General features: G+C 43.1%; 1 protein-coding gene across 1 annotated transcript; it reads right to left on the bottom strand.

The window, feature by feature from the left end:
* Positions 1–1,573: 1,573 nt before the first annotated feature.
* LOC148024810 (uncharacterized) lies at positions 1,574–19,886 on the bottom strand. Its single transcript, XM_087694454.1, has 7 exons — positions 18,778–19,886; positions 3,604–3,777; positions 3,340–3,489; positions 2,711–2,812; positions 2,349–2,419; positions 2,197–2,264; positions 1,574–2,079 (listed from the first exon to the last, which is right to left on the bottom strand). The coding sequence occupies exons 1-7, from the start codon at positions 19,057–19,059 to the stop codon at positions 1,844–1,846; spliced, it is 1,083 nt and encodes a 360-aa protein (XP_087550580.1). The 5' UTR covers positions 19,060–19,886; the 3' UTR covers positions 1,574–1,843.
* Positions 19,887–22,017: the final 2,131 nt, after the last annotated feature.

Here is a 22,017-nt window from a genome sequence, read left to right as displayed (position 1 = left end):
ATTGAATCCATACGTTCCCCCAACTTTTAAGGTCATATGCAAAACCAAAAGCCGAAAGAATCGAGCTCAACAATGGTTAGGTAGACTTCTTAAAATGGACTAATCACTTTAGCTCCCACAAAACTAGTTCTTGGGGATTTGGGCTTGGTTGGTAAGGATTTGGCTCAAGTAATTTGTAAGATCAATAGTTGGGAGTCCATATGCTTCAAGAAAAATAGGCACTTCAACAATAGATGAGTCTAAGATTCAAGGTACAATTTACATTCGAGACAATCAACAAACTCCTACATTGTGAATTTCAATTGGAAGTACAAGAGCATAGCATAGATCTATAGTAGTTGAGGACCATTCAATTTCATTGAAGCTTACTCCCCACAAGGCAATGTCTCGACAAGATAACTTATTCAATGACTAATAACCCAGCTTAGTATTTGCTTCTAAAGACTGAGTATAACTAAAATCCAACATTTATCTCCAACTATTCAATAAATCAGTACTCTTTATTAACATACACATTAATTTATTTTTCAGTCAATATATGCACTGGCATGCACATGCAAGCTAATACACAAAAACCAAATGGCACATTTACACCCACGCAATGTGCTTCTGCATGCATGTAACTTTTAAAATCCAATCTTCCCTAGATAATGTTATTTGTATTTTTACAACTATCCCCATCTTGTTACAGACTGGAGTATCAAGAGACTCAAAATGCATCAATTTTAGGCAGGAGGGGCAGGGTCTGCCCTTTTATGTTCAGCGGCAAAAATTGACAAATCTTCATCATTTGTAATGAGCTTCACTTTACATCGAATTTACCCCACAAAGTCTTCACTCTACATCGAATTTACCCACAAAGTCAAAAGGTTGTGATTACAAATGTATTCAGAGAACTTAGGCGGTGGAAACTAAAGAGCTGGAGTATGGTAGGTGCAGAGGGAATTTCTGGTGGAGCGGTGAAATGAGTAGAAATCAGAAAGAACACCAAAAACGAGGGCACTCTGCTGGGCTGACACTGACACTGAGAGATGAAAGCTAGGGGAGCAAAAGATCACTTAAGCAAGTATGTACTTTTTTTTTGCAGGGTAGGAACTACAAGACCAACATTCACCAAAATTCAAATCTCCTAGGTTTAGTCCAAGCATACAAACGTCCACTGTTCTTTTCCAAAGAAACTCAAAGTTGGCAGTCCAAATGCCAAAATAAGCAAGAACATTCAATGGCAAGAGCATATGAGCACCAGTCTTGGTAAGTTCATTCCCTTAAACACTAACTCATTTCTAAACGACCACATACTCCAGCAAGCAGCAGCCCTAATCAAAGATGAACCACCTGATCAACATTATCAAAGCAAGTACAGACGTCACAAGAACTTTGCTTCTCAATTTTGGAACTGTTTAAAGACCAAGATAGTCACTCAACAACCAGAAACCCTCAACATTGTAATTGTGCAAGTATAAATATACTGGGTACAGTATATGCCAAACAAGGACCGAGCAGGAAGACTGTATATGAACCGAACATCAGGACAGACACCATCCAGATCATTAACTTCAATACATGCAAGATGAAGTTTGCAATGCCGTACCAGTTGAAACTTTCCTCCTTGTATTAGCATTTTGGGGTTTAAGTGAACATATCAGTAGGGAATATGGCCACATTACCAATGTTCATGCCTACAAAATGTGTAAACACGTTAATCTGATATTTTGGCCTCAGTATTCAACAGACAAAAAGGGGATGATACAATATGGTAATCCCGTTTACATCATGCATGCTCTATTTCTGCTCTTTATCATGTTACAAATAAGCTTTAGGTCAATACAAAATCTCAATAGGGTCAGCAATATTGCTGTGATAAACGACTCTTCATAAATTCGTATGTCATGAAAATAATCCCAACACTGGGAACAACTTTCAGATACTCGGGTAGGATGCCTCTGTACAAGCCCATCCAGCCCTCTGTCTTCACGATATGTACAAACAGGCCAAAAACCCCTGCTTTATAGACAGGAGCCCTACCTGCCGCTCCTTCAAGTTGCATTCTCCTCCTCACCAAATCAAGTGGAAAAGTGGCTGAAACAGCAATCATAATAACAAGAATTGGCTTTGATGTCCTCAAGCACTACCCACACATATGTGATAAAATATAGCATAAATACCTCCACAATCAACCATATGAGCAAACCTTACCAGTAGATGAGGCAATCCCAGCAGCACTCCCCAAGACTAAACTTGCCCATGGGCCTGGGGCCTCCAACCTTGAGACAAAGCCATAGTACAAATTTGAACCAAATAAAGGATTCCAATGACAACTGAGGGAAGAGTCATCCAACAAATCTTACCTTCGATCAGTCCATAATGACTTTAAAGTCTCATATGCACAGAAATTGATTGCTATATTTGGCCCCACACCCTGCAGTCACCAGTTTGTGGATAGCTTTAGTAGGAGATACATAATCTCAAATCTGCTTGCCTACTTTTGCACAGGTATAAACATATAGAGAAAAATCACAACACGAAACATCCTTGTGCAAGTATTTACTTGGACAGTGGAAAAGGCAAAAACCTCTGGAGGAAAAGAAAATAAGCAATAACTATGAAAAGTCTGAACTATTAGCGTATCCTGCAAGCCTTATATATTTGCTTTACCCCCCAAAAGCAAAGCCTAGGTAAGGAAAGTGCAAGCTTTGCAGCTTGTGCTTACCAATAATGTCGCACCCAGTCCTTTATATAAGCCTTTTGGACCTTCATCTCGTGAAATTGTGGCAAGGGCATGAGTGATGCCCCTATAGTACTTCTCATTTCTCTGCAGCAAAACTAAGAAACTTAGACATGCATCTCATCCTTCTTTACCTCAACCAAAAAACCAAGTCAAATACATGTGAAACACGCAAGCACCTGACCCCTTCCTACAAAATGCAGTATGGACAAAATCCCTACCTTTAAACACACCCAAGATTGAAGATACAGAATAAGTTCCATATCAACTGCAGGTGAATTGTTAAAACACCTAAAGATACAAGACCACCCATAAAAGTTCCACATCAACTGGGTAGGAATAAAGTCCTTTGAATAAGAGAGCAAGAGCAAGAACGTGTGTGCGTGCGCGCGCACGAGAGAGAGAGAGAGAGAGAGAGAATATAACATTTCAACTGTCATAACAATTGAGCTTATCCATGAAATAATGGCATCCTCTGAGAGAATAACTGCACTTGAGCAGTAAAAGTGTTTCAAAGATGCAGAGTGAGGGTTAAAGGTTTCTGGAATTACTGATGGAAAATGTATTTTCTTCACAACATGTATCTGCCATGTATGTAAAATACTGCAAATTACCTGTGCTGCTAGCCGAGTTCTCACAAGATCAAGAGGATAAGTCAAAGATGCAGCTGTTATTCCAGCTGCTCCACCAGCTATTAGCCTGGTTCCCATTCCAACACCAAAACTCTCTTGCTTGCCCTCCATTAACGATGATTGCAAAAGAAACTGACCATGATAAAGCACACTCATTAAAGTAGCCTTAACATCGCACACGCGCGCGCGCGTGTGTGTGTGTGTGTTCCTCTTCACATTTTTAAAGCTCTAGAATGACAGCCATACCAGTTTATATTTTTCGTAGGTATAGAAGCTGATAGCAGAGTAAGGGAGACGGTGCACAATGGTGACCCCATTACCCTTCCAAAATGCTCGAACTCCTTCTTCAACAGCAATTCTATATGCTTCACGAGTAATACTCGGACGGGCCAATGCTCCATTCGATTGCATGCCTTCCACCTGCAACCCCACACAGAAAGTGGCAGCCAGGAAAGATCAACTATCAACTTATTGTACAGATAATATAGAAGCTGATTAAGTAGAATAGTGTTTCACCATTGACAATTAAAAACTTGAGCCTCGGCAACTTGAAAAGCAAGCACCAAACAAAGAGATGTACATCGATTGATAAGATATAAGTTATGAAATTAGGTTTGTATTCACATTCACTTATGTTGTGCATTGTCTGTAATTTTTGAATGATACAAAAAAACCATCAAACACACAGAAGAAATAAATGGGTAATACTAATAAAAACGTAAAAGAGATGTGATCCTGTGTAAGATAAAATGGACAAATACGCTTGCATAGATTTAGGCTCTTTAACTCGACATATGATGAATTAATGCAGCTATAAGGCATCCAACAGAGAGACTTGGAGAAGTGGACACTTGGAATGCGCAATCTCAAATGGAAACGAACAAGCAGAGCTGCACCTCAAATTCTTCACAAAACAACTCCAACCACCTCGACACAGCACCAACTGCCCTGAGCACCTGAGGAACTGATCTTAACCATTGGGTAGCAAGACACAGCTTGCCTCCACCAAAAATGCATCCTCAACAACCACCAAATCTGGTTGTATAGTAGTTGGGAAAGTAGCAAAATACTTTTGGATGGGCTTTGATACCAGATGAAAATCCAAAAGTGGCGAAAACAAAAAAACAAAGTGCACTGGCTGAAATTAACATCACAAGATAATACCAAACAACCAATAGGAAAGAGAGGAAAACCTTTTGGATAGGCTTTGATACCAGATGGAATGCCCCCAGTCCCCTATTACTCTCAAAAGCAGAGGAAACAATACAACAGAGGGAAATGGCTCACATGAACATGACAAGGTAACCCAAATTATTTTGGTAGTTGAATTGATGGACAAGGGGAAGAAACAAGGTAGCAAGGTGCTATGAGAGTGCACAACAAAAGAAGGAACATAAATGGGGAGAGAAAAGGAGAAGAGAAAAAGACAGCAAGAAGAGAAGAGAAATCTGCGTCGAATCTGAAATGAATGCTGAATACAATAGAGGACTGATCAATCCCCACATGCAGCCCAAAGCATCAGTGAGGGCACCGGATCAGGCTGGAAAATGATGACAGCACTGGAGACCGTGACAGAGACGAAGTGTGCAGCCAGCAGTCCTCAATAGAGACATAGAAGAATGGCCAAGTTGGAGAGTGCACGTACAAGACAAAGAAGTGAATGATCTGCCCTAGCCAGCCGGCTGCTATATATAGCAGAAAATAGCCAAATCTGGCCGACTAGTGCTAGTTAGCTTGGTGACCATCAGGTGGACTGCATTAAATGCAGTCCGACTGCAAGTCTGGTGAGTGAAAATGCTGGCTTGGCAGCATAGAGCTGACATGGCGCTTCTCAAGCTGATCACAGTCAAACAGGGCTAAGCAGGCAGAAAATGCACACTAAAAATGAATGAAAAACATAGTTAAAGCTCCAATGTCCCTATCAAACTTTGACTAGGCCTCACAACCAAGAGACGACAGAATGACAAAATAGGGCAAGCTAACATCCCCTCTCAAATCTTGGGAGAGTCTGAAGACCCAACAACCTATAATGATGAAGCATAGAAACCTATGGAAAAGGCTTCATAAAGAGATCCGCCGCATTATCCGCCATGGCATAGTAGGCCACCACTAACTCAGAATCCACGATCCACTCCCAAACATAATGATATTGAACATATATGTACTTCATGCTGTTGAGCTAGAATATGCATTACTTGTTGATTAGCCTCTTAAACAGCCCCAAAACACACTAAAAATGCTCTTTTAGAGTAAAACCCTAAAACAGGGAGCGGTTCGAGAGAGTTCAGTGGAAACCCTAAAATGGGGAGCGGTTCGAGAAAGTTTAGTGGAAACCCAAATTTATGGGGCGCCCTTCCACATCTATAAATAGACAAGCTGCCCCATTTAGCCATTATCCTTGTTTGCAGGTTACACCAGCCCACACACCCTCTGCTGCTGTTGGCGTCCAGTTTCCAACCTACAGCCCGCCTCCATCTGCTGTCCAACCATCATCGACTGCAGCCACATCATCTTCAGCCTATCCATTGCTGTAGGCGACAGCTCTCAGCTGCTGGTGTCTGCTCCAAACTGTCCCAAACTGCTATTCAGCCTGCTGTCCATCATCTCCAGGGTCAGTCAGCCTGACACTCTCATTTTCAACATTGCAGACCCTGACACTCTCAGACATTGTTTCAGCCTGCTGTTTACAGCAGACTGTACACAGTTTCCAGCCCCCGATCGGTGGTACACTGCTGCATTTACCAGTTTCCAACCTCCAGACTACTGCGTTTTGGTGACCAGCCTGCTACCATTCACTATTCAGCACTCCTACACTCCGACTGGTGGTCACAGACTTGGGATCCGTCTTCGGTGGACGTCACACTCCGACATTGCTCTGCCCTTGAGCACACTGTACACTCTTACATTCATTTACAGCATTCATTCACTTCAAAGTTGTGTTCTCTCTCTCCCTTCTTCTGTTTGTGTTTGAGTTTTGAGTTTTGAGTTTTGAGTTTTGTGTTTAGGGTTTGAGTTTTGAGTTTTGTGTTTAGGGTTTGAGTTTTGCTCTCTGTGTCTGTGTCTATGTCTTTGTGTTTCTACCGTGGTCGTACACTTTGTGCGTCCTCAATGCAAACCCTAGCACTCTTCTTAACACATGCAAGCATGGAACACAAGAGCCTTTGCCACAACTAAGGCACTCTGGTTGCCCATGCATAGTTGTGTGGATTCTATTTGCAGAAAGCCAATCTCCAACAACATCCAATGGAGCCAAACTAACTCCATAGTGTAGAATAAAGTGCTCGGTACTCAACCTCCATAGACGATAAGACCACAATATTACTTCTAATTGCTCCATGAGATAGCTCCTAGTCCAAGGAAGAAAGCATCACGTGTCATGGATCGTCTCAACTCCACATCACCTGCCCAATCTAAGTCACTCCATCCAAAAAGTGTAGTCCCCCTCTCCATACATGATCTTGTAGGATCAAGTCCCTTATAAATAGCATAGAATCCGCAAAGTGGGTCTCCAGTGAACCTGAGTAGGAGTCTTCATGAAAGAAAACAACAATTGTCAATGCCATCACAAAAGAAATGTTTAGCCAAGTACCGGGTTAATAAACCAAAAAGGCACATGTACTGGGGAACATTGGATAAGGGTTATCCAATGTTCCAAGTCCATGGTGCAAGATCGGCCAACAATAATGCCCAAATTACCATACAAATGACCAACAAAAAATACCTTAAAAATGCTACAATACCCAACTCACTGAAACACATGCCCAAACTCACTCATGAGCTGACAATATTGCTAACACCTTGCCACATGATTGTTCATTGTGGGGGACCCAATTGTGTATTTATTGGTTTTCTTTTAGTTTTCTACATAAGACCAATTCACTTGGGCTACTCAAAAGACAAAATTCATCACATATGTCATCTTGGTAGGCCCTTGGACAATATATTATAACACCCTTGGTTTGATGCCTTCATCTTTCTAAGATGGAAATTTTTGGATAAAAGAGAAAGGAGGTAGACTCTCTCCCCTCCTTGGGCTTTTTTTTTTGCCGAAGAGGGGTTGTTGAGCAACTAGCACTCAAGGCCTGCATTAACACAAAATTATTATGCATTCTAGACTGATGTTTCTCCACAAAATCAGCCCCAAAAAGATTTGTTCATGAAAAAGACATTATTTATCTAAACAGGACAAATTCCCAGAAATCCCCTATAAAGACCCTGTTGTATACATCCATTCTCTCTCTCTTTTTTTTTCGTAAAAGGTAATTGTATTAATTACGAAAAAAATACAAGATTACTTGATTACAAGATACATGATGACAATCTAAGCCATCATGTGAAGAGGCTCCAATACTACAAGTTACAAAGTCATGGCAAAGACGCGGAGGAAATTGCCATATGCCAGGGATGTAAGTCCTCCCTAGAGAGCATGTCAGAATGCTGGAGAAGATCTAACTGCCAATACAAGAGGCCCTTAAGCCTAGCAATATGCCGCTGAACATTATAGGCGGAATCAAAAAGAAAAGCATTCCGAATGGTCCAGTTATGCCAACAGCCCCAATATCGAAGAAAGTGATACATGAGCTTCATATGTGGCTGTGCTGGAGTGGGGTATTTGGGCTGCCCAAAAACCCAATCAAAGGGGCGTAGGGTGAAACCAACCACCCCTCGCCAAACAGCCGACAAAAATAACCAGACTTTCTTAGCGATGGGGCAAGAAATAAATCGGTGCCGGGCGGATTCCACAGTAGTGGTGCAAAAGAAACAGTTGCCATTGGAGATTCGTCGCTTGGAAAGAGCTAAAGCAAGCGGAAGACCACCAATCATCACTCTCCAAAGAAAGACCTTATATTTGAAGGGTGTCTTGTTCAACCAGCCCTCCATCACAGTTGCCCTCCACCATGACCGGGATTTACGCAATCCCCATAAAGCATTCGCTTTAGTAACTAGCCATTGATGATCTTTAATCAGAAGATGATACACCTGGTTAGCAGAAGCTTTGCTTAAATTCAACCAGCCTTCTAAGTCCCAATCCCGCCAGGGATGATCCGAAGCAAGGGCAGGAAAGGGTTGTCTGCTCTGGAGCACCGTCAAAAGCTGTTTCCATAAATGCCTATATCCACGAGGGATCCTGAAAAGCCTCCTAGATGTACGAAACGATATTAGCACATTGCGACTGGCAAGGGTGGCATCCGCGACTGAAGATAAGCCCAAACGTGCCATCCGGTTGAATTGTGGTCTAAGCTCGTGTTTACCTTCCCATGAAAGTAAACGCGAGACTGCCAGCAATTCCAATTGAAAAGAGTTATTAGCTAAGCGATCCTCCGCTGGATGCCACTGAGCCTTCTGGAGGATCAGTTTCCAGGAACATATCAAATGAGTAAGCAGCGATGAAGAAGAACTACAGAACCGCAAATCAGCATTAAGAACATGCCACCAAGAACTCCGGATTTGGGTATTGCCATGCAGAAGCCCATGGTCCTCAAGGAAATAACGGGCTATAACGACCCACGGATGATTATCCGAGCACATGGCGCGGAAAAGAGACCAATGGAGTGCCAGCATGTGAGTTTGGGCATCTAAAATAGCTCCTCCACCCATGCGTTTGGGGGTGCACGCATGCGACCAAGAAATCCAGGAAATACCTACATGCAATAAGTCCTTCCATAGCATGAAACGAATAGACTGAGTAAGAGCATTCAGAGTCGTAGTAGTCCAGGGTAGCAATGGCAAGAAATATGTGAGCATTGGCAACATAATTGTCTGGGCTACTTTGAGGCAAACATGGAAGGGCCAGGCCTGAGACTTCCAATACAGAAACTTAGCCACCATTTTCTGAGAAATCCACTGCAGAAGCTACTTTGGGGGAACATCAACACCCAAAGGGTACCCAAGATGCCTGACAATGGAGCCACGAGGAACAACCATACCCTGCCAGTCCAAGGACTGCAAATCCGACTCCGTGCAGCTGAGAATGGCTGATTTGAACGCATTGATGCGAAGGCCGGACGCCTGACCAAAGAGAGCCCAAACATCCAATGCTTTTCGAAGGTTATCCTTGCCCGCACGCAAAATCATAAAGCTATCATCAGCCAGGGATTGACTAATGAATTGCTGTCCAGTAGAAAGCGACAATCTGGCCAACTGAGTAGAAGCTGCCATATGAGATAACATCGAAAGAACTGGATGCGTCGCAAGGGCAAAGAAGAGAGGGCTCAAAGGGCACCCCTGTCTGACAGAGCGGGCAAGGACAAATGGCTCAGTAACACCTCCATTCAGCATGACTCGCGAAGACGCTGCAGCACTGATGGTGTAGATTAGACGAGACATCCGAGCACCAAAGCCCATAGCAGACATAAGTTCAGCAACGAAAGACCAGTCCAGATAGTCAAAAGCCTTTTCCAGGTCCAGTTGAATCAGTACGACCTCCTGATTAGAATGCCTTGCATAATCAATTGCCAGTTGTGCATTCAATACATTGTGCAGAATGTTTCGGCCCTTAATGAAACCATACTGGAGAGGGTGCACAATGGCAGGGAGATGCTTATGGAGCCGATTCGCCATTACTTTGGAAAAGATTTTGTACATAGTACCCATCAAAGAAATTGGGCGCCACTGTTTCAACGTAGACGGCGAAGGAACCTTTGAAAGCAGTTTAATAAGTCCTTCTTTCCATGAGGAAGGCATGATCCCCGTTTCCCACACCTGCTGAAACAAAGCCTTCAATGGTTTCGCCAGTTGGGTAGCAAAAGCCTCAAAGAACTCATTGGTGAGACCATCCCAACCCGCACTTTTATCCTTGGGCAAGTGTAACAAAACGTCCATAACCTCTGCCTCACAAATATCTGACTCCATAGTAGCTTGCATGTCCTGCGGAACCTGATTGCGGACCAGGTCATAAAAAACTGAACGGGCCTGGGTAATTTGGGCTGAAGGTGGAGAAGTGGAACCAAGAAGGTCGCGGAAATAATTCCTGCACATATGCACAATAGTCTGCGGATCCAGGATAAGGTGGCCTTCTGCATCCTCGAGTCTGGTCATATTCTCTCGAGCAGGAGAGGCATGGAGAGCTCGAAAGAACTTATGAGTCTGACACGCACTATCTTGCAAAGTCTCCGTCAGATGTTGCAATTTGGCCTGCTGATACAATTTCAATTGAAACTCTTTAATAAGATCAGCCACCCGCATTGCCAGTGCTAGCAGAAATGCATCATCCGGAGTGTCCACCAGCAGAGAACAAACCAAAGCCAGCAGGTCCTCCGCTGCTTGTTGACGCCGCCGACAAAGAGAGGCATGATAGATCCCATACTGCCGAGCAACCCGCTGCACATTAGAGAGCAATCTTTCAAATGAAGTAGTGCCCTGAGAGGAGAAGTCCAAGAATAATCTATCAATCAATTGCTGCATATAGCCTTGGAAGATTGCATGCTTCAAGTAAGACGAGTTGAAACGCAAAGGGAGTCTCTCCAGAAATTGCTTGAAAGGTGCAATGGGTTGTGCAAGCAGCTCAAGCTACAGAGGAAAATGGTCCAACAAGGCATATTGCTGCAACACTTTTATTTCGAGCATCTCGGGAAGAAAATCATCATTCTACATGATGTATATGCGGTCCAACCGCGACCATGTTGTTGCATACTGGGCAGAATGGAAAGTAAACCCTGGAGAAGACCGGTGTAGCCAAGACCAGAGATCTTGCTTAAGAACAGCAAGAGCCAACTCATGCCACATACGACTTTCCGGCGCATCCATTACCGAATGCTCCGATGCGGATTGGGAAGAATCAACACACATATTGAAATCCCCCATCAAGAAGCCCCGTCTGCCAAGTGACAAGGAGGTCTGCAAAGTATGCCAAAGCTCCCAACGAGATAACGGATCATTCGGAGCATAGAGGCCAAGTAACCATAAGATCTCCCCTTCGAATAAAATTTCAATCACCAGAAAGCGGCCATGTACATCATTTTTAATAAGATCAAGCTGATATTTGTCATGTACAATCATGAGCACACCCGAATAATGCATGGCCAGTGTCCCTGCATAGAACAAACGAAAGCCATGGCAATCCACAACTTTTCCGGCTTCTCCGTGACTCTTGTGCTCAACAGCACACAGGACATCCCACTGATTCTCATACAATACAGTCCACATGGCATGTTGCTTGTGTCGAGAACAAATTCCTCGCACATTCCACGTGGCTATTTTCATGTGTATTCAAAACAAAATCACGTACGAGGCACAACTTGCCTCGATTTGACTTTTTCTGCGAGAATGTCCAGGACTCCCTCGTCCAAGAAATCCGCCAACACAAAAAAAGAGTTCTGAGGACCAGATTTGGAGGTAGACGGCATATCTGTTGGCTTGGGGATGGAACGGGGATAACGACGATCCCACGGGGTAATGACAATGCCTCTGGTATCAAAAGCCAGCTTAGGTGGACCCTTTGGACGATCCGAATACATTTTCCTGGCGGGCTGAGGACGGGGGCAGAGGAGACCAAAGCAGGAGTAGAGCGCTCTGAAGACAACATTTCCTTCCTGCGCATATAGTTACGCATGGAATCTTGTGAGGTAGTAGGCACAGTATTCTCCATGCCAGCAACAACCCTGTTGCCTTTTTTTGCACGTACTTCAACCCAATCAGTGGCACGGGAATCCAAACCCGAAACCTGTTGTTTACCTTTGTCCAGAACTTTAGGCGAGTGAATAGTATCCAGCGACGGAGCATCGCACACCATATCTTCCATTGGCGACGCAACATGGCCAACATCTGAAGTGTGTTGCTGCTCCGGGCATTCGGCCATAAAATGCCCCAATTGTCCACAGGAAAAGCAATGTCCTGCAAAATTGCCCCATTTCAAACGAAAAGTGTAACGGATGCATGCCAAAGCAATTGAGACGTAACCAAGCAGGCCTTTTCCTTGCAGTGTCCCATAACATACACAACCGGTTGCGATTCACAGCCCTTAGACTTGGAGGGACCAGAACAGTGCCCACAGCGGCCATAGCATCCTTCAACAGTGGCCAATAAACAGCCGGTCAATTTTCCACTTCTACCCACACAGGGCATTCATGTTGCAGCAGACGCTGAAAATCTGCCATTGGGCGCCATGGAACAACATGAACCAACCGGCGATCAAAAAACAAAGGCAGTTTAGACAGGAGAGCAGCACGGTGCGTCTCAGATTTCAACAGGACCTCAAAAAAACCTCGGGGCCCAACAAAAACCTCTTCAACACATTCCCCTTGTAGCAGACTGTGCAGCCACTGGCGAATACGGGAAAGCAGTGGGATTCGACCAGTAAAGAAGAGTATCATAGCACGATCATAAAACACCGAAAAGAAGCGTAGGACAGTTTTTGGGTCCACAGTGGCTTCCAGAACATCGTCAGGTGCAGAGTCAGAAAAGACTTCCTGATTATGTTGAACATAATCGCCAAGCAGAGTGTTGGCAAATTCCAGCAAATGCTCCCAGTCAACATCCTGAGAGTCCACAGAATCCGAAGCAACCTGAGCATAGGAACGATCCTGATGAACCACTGTCTCTTCCGAAGTATGCTTGGTACGTTTACCCACAGGCTGGATGTCAGGACCAGGGGGCATCTCTTCGGTGCACGGAACCATATCCTCAGGTTCCTCAGTATCAGAATCCGGGCCAAGTGCTGCCACCGTTTGGTCTATGAAATCCAGATCCAGACGAGCCATCTTGTATCACGATTGGATCTCGAAGGAGGACTGACGCGCGGTGGAGAGCGGGAAACGCAACCTTGTCCTCCGCAGTCGCGACCTGTCCCAAGAGGGCGCGCGGCAGGGCACAACCCTAACAGTGCAGGGGCAGGAGGGTGGAGCACAGGGCGGGCAGTCGATGGCAAAGTGGGACAGTCGGGGGCGCAGGGCAGAGGCCAAGCGTCAGCAGAAACCCTAACGCACAGGGCAAAAGGGGGAAGCGCAGGCGAAACGCAGGCGCAGAGCCCACGGGGCTTCAGAGGCAAGCGACAGGGCAGGCGGCGGGGCAGGCTCTGGGGCAAGCTCTGGGGCAGGCGACGGGACAAGCGAGGAGCGTCAGGATCAAGCGACGGGGCAGGCGACGGCCAGACAGGCGACCGAGGTAGCACAAGGTGACGGGACTGCAGACGAAAGCAGACGGGCGGCTGCAGGCGTGGCAGCGAGAGTGATCAAGGAAACAACACAAGGACCAGGACGGCGCTAAGGAGCAAGTCGCGTGAGCCGAACGCTGGCGATACAGGCGGGCAACGGCAGGGACTCCAGCCTTCAAGACGAACGATGGGCAAGCGACGGCCTATGGCGTCTGTACATAGGGGGAACCAGGCCACGGATGGCAACGAGGCGGCAGGTCGCGAGCAAGCGCCATCGCTTTCTCTCTCTCTCTCTCTCTCTCTCTCTCTCTCTCTCTCTCTCTCTCTCTCTCTCTCTCTCTCTCTCTCTCTCTCTCTCTCTCTCTCTCTCTCTCTCTCTCTCTCTCTCTCTCTCTCTCTCAAAATATGATTCATTCCACTCCTCTCTCTATGTGCTCCTCCTTCCCCCCCCCCAAATCAGCCACTCTCTAGCTACCATGCCTACAAGGAGCTAGCACCCGTAGCAAGAGAAGTTGACTACTTAATTTGTCACCCTATTATCAGCAATATCATCATCATTTGGGGCTCTTCAAGCTTGCATTTTCAAGCATGTACCCTATGTCTTGCCACAAACATAGGTAGACTATTGATGTTGCCATCATCGTAAGCTGATTCGTGGAGCTACTTTGCAGCCAATTGATCTTGCATTTTGCTGCCTAGAGCCTAAGTTGACATCATACTACTCCAACGACTTTTTTTGACTCCCTCCACTACTTCCCACATTGTTTCTTTTGCTGCCTGGTGTCCCCAACAACATCTTATTGCCTAAATGACTGTGTTTCGTTCCCTCCACTACCACCCTTAATCAACTAAGATAGTGTAGTCACCTTGGGTCACTCTAATGTCACTAACTACTTAGCTCTCCCCGATTGCAACCTTAGAGGCACGAAGACCTTACGTCATTGTAATTCATTCACCATTCTTCTCTAAGTTTCTGAGTTCATTCACTACTAGTGTTTGTCGAATCTACTCTATTTCCTTCACTGCAAACCCTACCATTTCTTTCTACAATAAACTCAAGAGAACTAAATTCAAGTGATGCCAAGGTAGTGGCTGAGTAAAACAACATCAAATTTAGAATAAGTGGCTCCTTTTGTTGCCATGGATAACCAATGAGCCTAGTTCGGCATCATAAACAGTTATCAAAACACAAGGTTGGGAACCAAGCATAACCATTCTAGTTATCCTATAAAAATAGACCAAGCCTAAAATTCAAATCCTATTGTTTGGTCCACCCCTTGAACAAAAGACTAGAATATCTTCAGCTTTCAGCGCTAAAAGGCTCTCATTTCAGCCTATATCTATAGTTTCTGAGCACGAATCTTAAATACTCACATTTATAAACCAATACAAAAATTTCAAGCCTTTCTATTAGGACAAACATCCACCTTGATAACTAAATGTTGCATAACCCTTGTGTCATTAACCTTCAAAAAAAGCTATGTCAACTCCCACCATGCAGATTGTATGGCATTCACTAGTTCAAAACACTAAATACACCTTTCCTATCTAACCATTCTTTCTTTTTCCTTTGTAGGCCCATCGTACTAAGTGACAATGGTGAACAATCACATCATAGTATCCCAAAACAGCATTGCAAACCCCTATTTCAGAAACACTGTTTTAGAAACATTTCAAAACTCCAAAATGCATTTCGGGAACAACCCTTTTTTTCTGTGGGTTTGTTCCAAAAAGGTGTTTGTCTAGGGAGGAGAGAGGTTGAACTTTGCCCATCTATATTTGAGTTTTTGAGTGATTCGCAATGTGTTTTAGTTCTCAGTTTTCAATTCTAGCCTTCAAATTACACTATCATTACATATGTTTGAATGCTTGTCTTCAATAAAGCCATCTACAATAAGAGGATGGAAGCAATCACACAAAGATTTACATAACTAAGAAGGTAGTACTAACTTTGAACTCTTGTTAGCAACCTATAGCTACTGAATAGCGACATAAAGACTTAAAGCCCTCAAATTGTTACAGCTCTTTTGACATGAGAGATGGAGACATGAAAATAAGCTCATGTGACATGAAGGCTTGTTAGTTTTGTGTAAATTTTGGGTGTGTAGTGTTATGTGCATTGATATGTAAGTACCTATGTATGGATTCATTGCTAAATTCCAAAACAACCCCCTTTGCCAGAGCTGCCAGAAACTCCATTCATTGCCATTTCCATTTCCCCCATTCATGAAAACCCCCCATAATATAAATCCATGTGACAAGTCATAGATCAACAACAACAACAAAGCCTCAAATAACTAGCCTATCTAATTCAAGCTTCAAATTACACTATTATTGCATGCATTTGCATGGCTATTTCTCTTCAGTAAAGCCATCTACAATGAGGATAGAAGCACTTAGTAGTCACACAAAGATTTGCATACATAAGAGGCAGTACTAACTACAATGAGAGGATAGAAGCACTTAGCAATCACACAAAGATTTCATACATAAGAAGGCAGTGCTAACTATAAACTCCTGTTTCCAACCTATAGCTACTAAATAGTGACATGAATGCTTGAAACCCTCTACGTATTAGAGTTCTTTCGATATAAGAGATGGAGAAAAAATGAAGACAAGCTCATGTGAGATGAAGACTTGGAGTTTTCTATAAAATTTGAGTCAATAGTATTATGTGCATTGATAGTTAAAGCACCTTTGTATGGATTTAATGCTAGAATCCAAAACTCCTTCCCCATTTCCAAAACTAGCTGAAACTCAGAAACTCCATTTACTGCCATTTCCATTTCCCCTGTTTCCAAAACTCCCCCATACTATGGATCACATGAGACATGTCATAGCTCAATAACAACAACGGAGCCTCAAATAAGTAGACTAACTTACAAGGGTTGTTCTCTAGCACCTTCAAACAATTCCAAGCAATATTATCTTACCATCAATTTGTTTTGTTCACAAAAATCATTAAAAACACTCATAAACAATATGTCTTGTACAAACCAAGCTCTTAACACATACCCTAGGTATCAAAACCTCCAATGAAAAAGGAGAAATCCTAGCAAGGGCCCAACAGAGAAATCATAAGGGGAACAATGAAACAAGATTATATTGAGGAATAAAGAGAGAAATCATAAGGAGAACTCCTCAAAACCTCCAAATGGCCAAAACCATAGCACTAGCATGATAAGAGATTAAATACTTTTGTCAAAAATGGCTCACATGTTGCTATGGATTGTATCAAAAGATAAAGGATTGTAGCTATCAAGGATTATTTTTAAAAAGTCTAGAGAGAGCCAACTAAACATGAATAGCTCCTATAGGAGGATTTGAAGCATTTGATGGACAATGTTTAAGGCATTAACACTTGTACATATTGCATAAGGACAATTCAAAACATGCATCGTCATTGATTAACTTGTGAATACACTTGAGGATATCATTTTGACTGGCACATGCAAGTCTAAAATAGTGGGAGGCAACAAGAGATGCCTTAACATGGCAGCAATGCTATTGGGCTATAATTAACTTTTTCATAGGATGTGGCATATTGATCAATAGATTGCTTACATGGCATGTAGTCTAGCAACAATAGGATTGTTAAAGTGGCAATGTTGGTTGAACAAGCACCAACACTTGGCCAATATAAGGGGTACTCCTTTAGAATTTTAAAGATTGACAATCATGAAGCTCCAATTGGTCATTGTCAATAGCAATTTTCATTATCTTCGCACTTCAACAAGGGCATGGAGCCAAGTTCCAAGCACATGAATCAAAGAACGTAGGCAAGAGAGTGCATGCTAATTGTGTTGAACAAGGCTAAACAAGGTTGATCACAACTAATCACGGATCTATCCTAGAGAGGACAGCAAGCATACTGTTGAGGATTCAGAGCACAAGAGAGTTAACCTACAATGCAACAAGGATTCGATATTGGTAGCCTGTGACCTTGTACACATCAGTATTGTTGTTGTAACATATTGGTTAGAGGATGATTTCAGCCTTTGGATTCTCTCATCTCTTCTAAGGAGTGCATTTCTGAGACCAATATCATCAAAGGGCAACAGAGATTGAGCACAAAATAGATGCAAGTATAGGGTGAAGTATACATTGACACGTGTGACATAAATTTGCCTTTAACAATCTCTTTGGCTAAAGACTGCAAACACACTAAAATAATTTGCTACTACTCCCTCAGTGTCTTACTTTTTGTCAATATTATAATTGGTTGAAATGTTCCATTGTCTATCAAGCCCTTTATATCAATCCATCTATATGAGCATGCCACATGGAGTAGATGACAATGCTCATGCTTTGAGCTTTCACACTCCTCACTTTCTTCCTCGTTTGCAATTTCCAAAAATAATGAAGCTTGCTCTACATAATAGGATCTCTAATATAGTTTACAAATAGTGTTGATGTTGGTCTTATATCTCATCTTTGCATGTTTTAGCCCTCTAAAGGTTGGAGCTACAATGAAACTAGTTCAATAACATTACTGGTGCATTTCCATTGAGTACACACTAATGGAGTCTCAAGACCTACAGATTTGGTAGTCCCTCATATTGAAGTGTCATAGAATGCCCATCCACATGCTCAATACATAAGACTTGGCATACAAATTCCACCAAGGAATCACTCTATTAGCGAGACTCTCTTCAAATTGAGAAAACTTGAATCCCTCCCTCTCCAATTGCCACACAAAAGCAAGGCTCCTCCACCCAAGTGTAGACAAGTTTCCCAAGCCACTCACCATTGACATTTAGAAAGGTATGTTTCTTCACCCTCGTTGCTTGGTCCTTCTCGATAAGGGAAGTTTCAAGACTCATTAACATGTAGGGTGTCCTACATACATGTTGCCACCACTATATTGATGATTATGTGAAGAAGAAAAAGAAGAAGAAGAAGATTGCTGAAACAACCACCACCTACAACTCATTCTAGACCTGACACTATGTTTGGCTGACTTCTCTAAAGAGAATTTTGAGAGGGCTTTCACACTCAGTACCCAGTCTAGTGATCTATGAGGATCAGCCTGAGCTAGTGGGCTATCCTATGGCATCAATAGCCACAAGCTGTAAATCAAACTCACATGAGCTAGCAAAGAGGTCATGTTTATCCATCCTTTAAATCTTGATGCCACATGATACAAGCAGAAGAACAGAGAATTTACATACTGCAACATCTCCATCCATTCACAATCTATCCTACAAAATAGGTTTTCATTTGCCATTAATCCACCATATAGCGAGCAAAAATGTTTGTCTAGAGGCCCATACAGCATATAGGAGAACCCAATCCGGTGCTTCATCAAAGAGGCAGAAAAGTAACAAAACCTGGAAGAGGATGGTGAGCCGAGCCAGGGGGGCTGTACAAGTCTTGCTCACAGCACCAGCCACTCCCCCCGCTATGAGCTGCGAAGCATTGCCAATCTGTGAATGCTGCACAAGATCTTTCACCTCCTGCTCTACACTTTTTGGCCTGAGAGCGTCTGGTACAGACGAGGCATTGTTCACAACTGCTTGCTGGCATAGCTGTCCACATATCACTCCACCAACTGAGCAGGCTGGCCCTGCATGCAAGCTGCTCTCCGTTGCAGCATCTGTCCGCATGGCCATACTACTTTTCAAGAAGACTCAGGTGCTTCCAAATACTTGTAGCAACTGCAATCTACTGAAAAGATTGGAACACTGCGAGGCTGCTCTTTTCTAAGAGGGAAATCTTCTTCAAGGCAGCTGTCCTGCGAGATGCTTGTGGCATATGCCTGTTGTTCTGCGTCAATACTTCTCTTCTTTTCTTGAAGGCTGCTGTGCTGGGAGATGCTTTTATCATATGCCTGTTGTTCTGCACCACAGGCGACACCGGATGCAATCGGCAATGCACTTCTGAGTAGATGTGATATTGTCTGCAGAGCTTATCCACCCCCCTATCCCAGATATGAGCTTTTGTTCCACAACTTAACATGGACTGTCATCCATTGTGACTGGAAATGTTGCTGATCGAACGTGCTCCATGGGACCTGTCACCTGTAGCTCATGGCTTCACCGATGACTTGCCACAAGGTTTCTAAAGACAAGAAAAGCCCGATCCCCTTGCTTAAGCCTGCACAATATCAATGAACAGCCCTCTGGCCTGCACAATAACAATGAGCGGTCTTGCTATCGTGCAAACGGATGTGAGAGAGCTTGGATTGATGGACCTCTCGATACGAGACAGGAAAGAAAAACCGCCCAATCGACGGCTTATCGAATCGAATCGATATTATTGGAAATGAGGGATATATTTGCGGAAGAAGAGAAAGACGCAGACACAGAGAGCGAGAGAGAGCGGACCGCTCGTCCTGCTTGCAGCACACAAACCCTAGGACAGCCTCGAATATTCCGCCTTCAGGAAATCAACTAGGCATATTCTTTAGCCAAATCCGCTTTTTGGAGAGAATGGAATTATTTTGGCTAGAGTTTTGTAGTTTTTTGGGGTGAAGGTGCTTTATAGGAATTTACATCAACCATTGACCTCTAGAGTATGGGGACAGGTACTCTAGCACTTAACCTGCCCCCTTTGAATTTGTAATAGGAGCAAAATATAAAAACCCAGTGATATAAGCCTTGGTCTATGTAAGGCAAGGCTGGAAGTAGACCCCATCTCTCCATGAATCAAGAGGTCAAAGCATATGAAGCAAAATCAATGGAGTGAAAAAATGCCCGATGTGTCGTCGCAAGCATATCCTAGTTATAAAACGAGGAACATGGCAACAAAGTAGTGTTAAGCCACTTACTCTACTCCGATCTTCTAGTTTGTGCTTTCTTATTGCACATTGGTATAACAAAAAAGGGAGCTATAGTAGAAGGAAATAGGGTGCTACCATGCCACTCGCCCCCTTACCCTACCGGCTTATAAATAAATGCCAGCCCCACCATTTGGCTACTCATAGTGATCATCCATATATTTGTCCATTCGTGAGTCCTAAGAAGTGGAGACTTGTATACAGTCATCAAGGCATGCATTATTATGGCCCTGTATGTGCATATCAAGAAGCCCAAAAATGTGATCAAAAATCTTGAGGGTGGTACCAAAACAAATAGCTTCTGTCTGCAAGCCATATTCTAATGTTAAAATTAGGAAAGAACTAGAGGATTGGGTTATCCCCCTACACAAAGGAGGGGGGAACTTTTATCTCAAAAATTGCAAGAGATGGAAAGCCTTTATTGTCCTAATTGTAGCTTTCTCCAAGCTCCAAATTTGTATTGACACGTCCTTAGACCTTGCAAAAACCATCTAGTTCGCATGGTTTAAACACAAAGAAAAAAACTAAATTTCTAACAAAGTAACTTCTATCATCCCATGGGCATTCAAGGACTCTATTTGGTTTGATTTTTTCTATGGGGACCTACCTAAGCACCGAATGATACTTGGATATAGGATCTTTAAAAAAGGTGTGCAACAATGGCAACTATGGGGTTGCCAAAATATAGTGTGTCACAATAGAGACTTAATACAAACTTACTTCCAACTCAACAAAGAAAGTTAGAGCTGACAATGGACAGAACAAATAAATAGGACCCCAATGTAGCCAAGGCCATCTAACCTAGGGACATTTCCATCCTAGCTCCTTCACTTAGGACAATGACCAACCACTATTGTACCTTCCCAATCTGAATTATCATCCAAACAAACCCACATCCATGCTGAACGGTAATGGCACACCATGTGGCATTTGAGCAATAGGTATTTAGATTTAGAAATTGGTGGTCACCTAACCTCCTCGTAAGTCTATTTTTCCCTTTGGCTCATGATGTATAAATCTATCTGGATAGGTGAGAAAGCAATTAGCTTGAGTATTGGCATGGGGCCGGCCCAAGGTGCAAATTTGGTTCAGAGTCTCTAACCCATTTTTTCATTCATTACAAGTTTAATGATGTTTTCTTAACTCTTTTGTAGCACGTTATAAGAGTCCACCTTGTCAAGATCACCTAAAAATATCTACTATTAGAAGAGAGTGGCTTCCTCGTAGAAATTTGGTCCTTTCTAAGGGCCAATTATATTTGGGCCATTTGGACTCAAAGAAATGATACAATATGCCTGCAACCACCTAAAGTGGCAACACTGCCACTTGAGTACGAAGAGAAACTAGAGACATAATGCAAAATTGAGTCCCATGCATAACGCAAAAAAGAGCCATAAGAGGAACTAGAGACATCTCCATATGATCAAGAGAAATATTCAAGGATGATTAATTTTTTTAGCACTCAAATACAAAAGCTAAAGGATGTTGCACAACCAGTAAGTCTCATCAACCAATCAATGATTGTCAAGAAAAACCAATTAATATACCCTAGAATGGTGTTGATGCACTACCTTACTTCAAACTCCATTCATAGATGAAAGCAAGAGTTGGACAACATACTAATTGCTATCAAAGATGCAATCAAATTTGTAGTTATGTGAAGGGAGAAGCCAAGTGAAAGCATGAGCAAGTGGTAACAATGGAGGTGTGAGCTATGGTGGATGGAGCAAGAGAGAGAGACCCAAGATGTAGGAACTCAAACAGTTACAATGTGTGACAAGTCTCTCTTATT

Source organism: Lygodium microphyllum, chromosome 15 (assembly GCF_053477565.2).
Source record: "Lygodium microphyllum isolate KBCC chromosome 15, Lygodium_microphyllum_v1.1.10, whole genome shotgun sequence".
Lineage (NCBI taxonomy): Eukaryota > Viridiplantae > Streptophyta > Polypodiopsida > Schizaeales > Lygodiaceae > Lygodium > Lygodium microphyllum.
The sequence above is the reverse complement of the archived record's forward strand: the minus strand, read 5'-3'. Positions and strand labels throughout refer to the sequence as shown.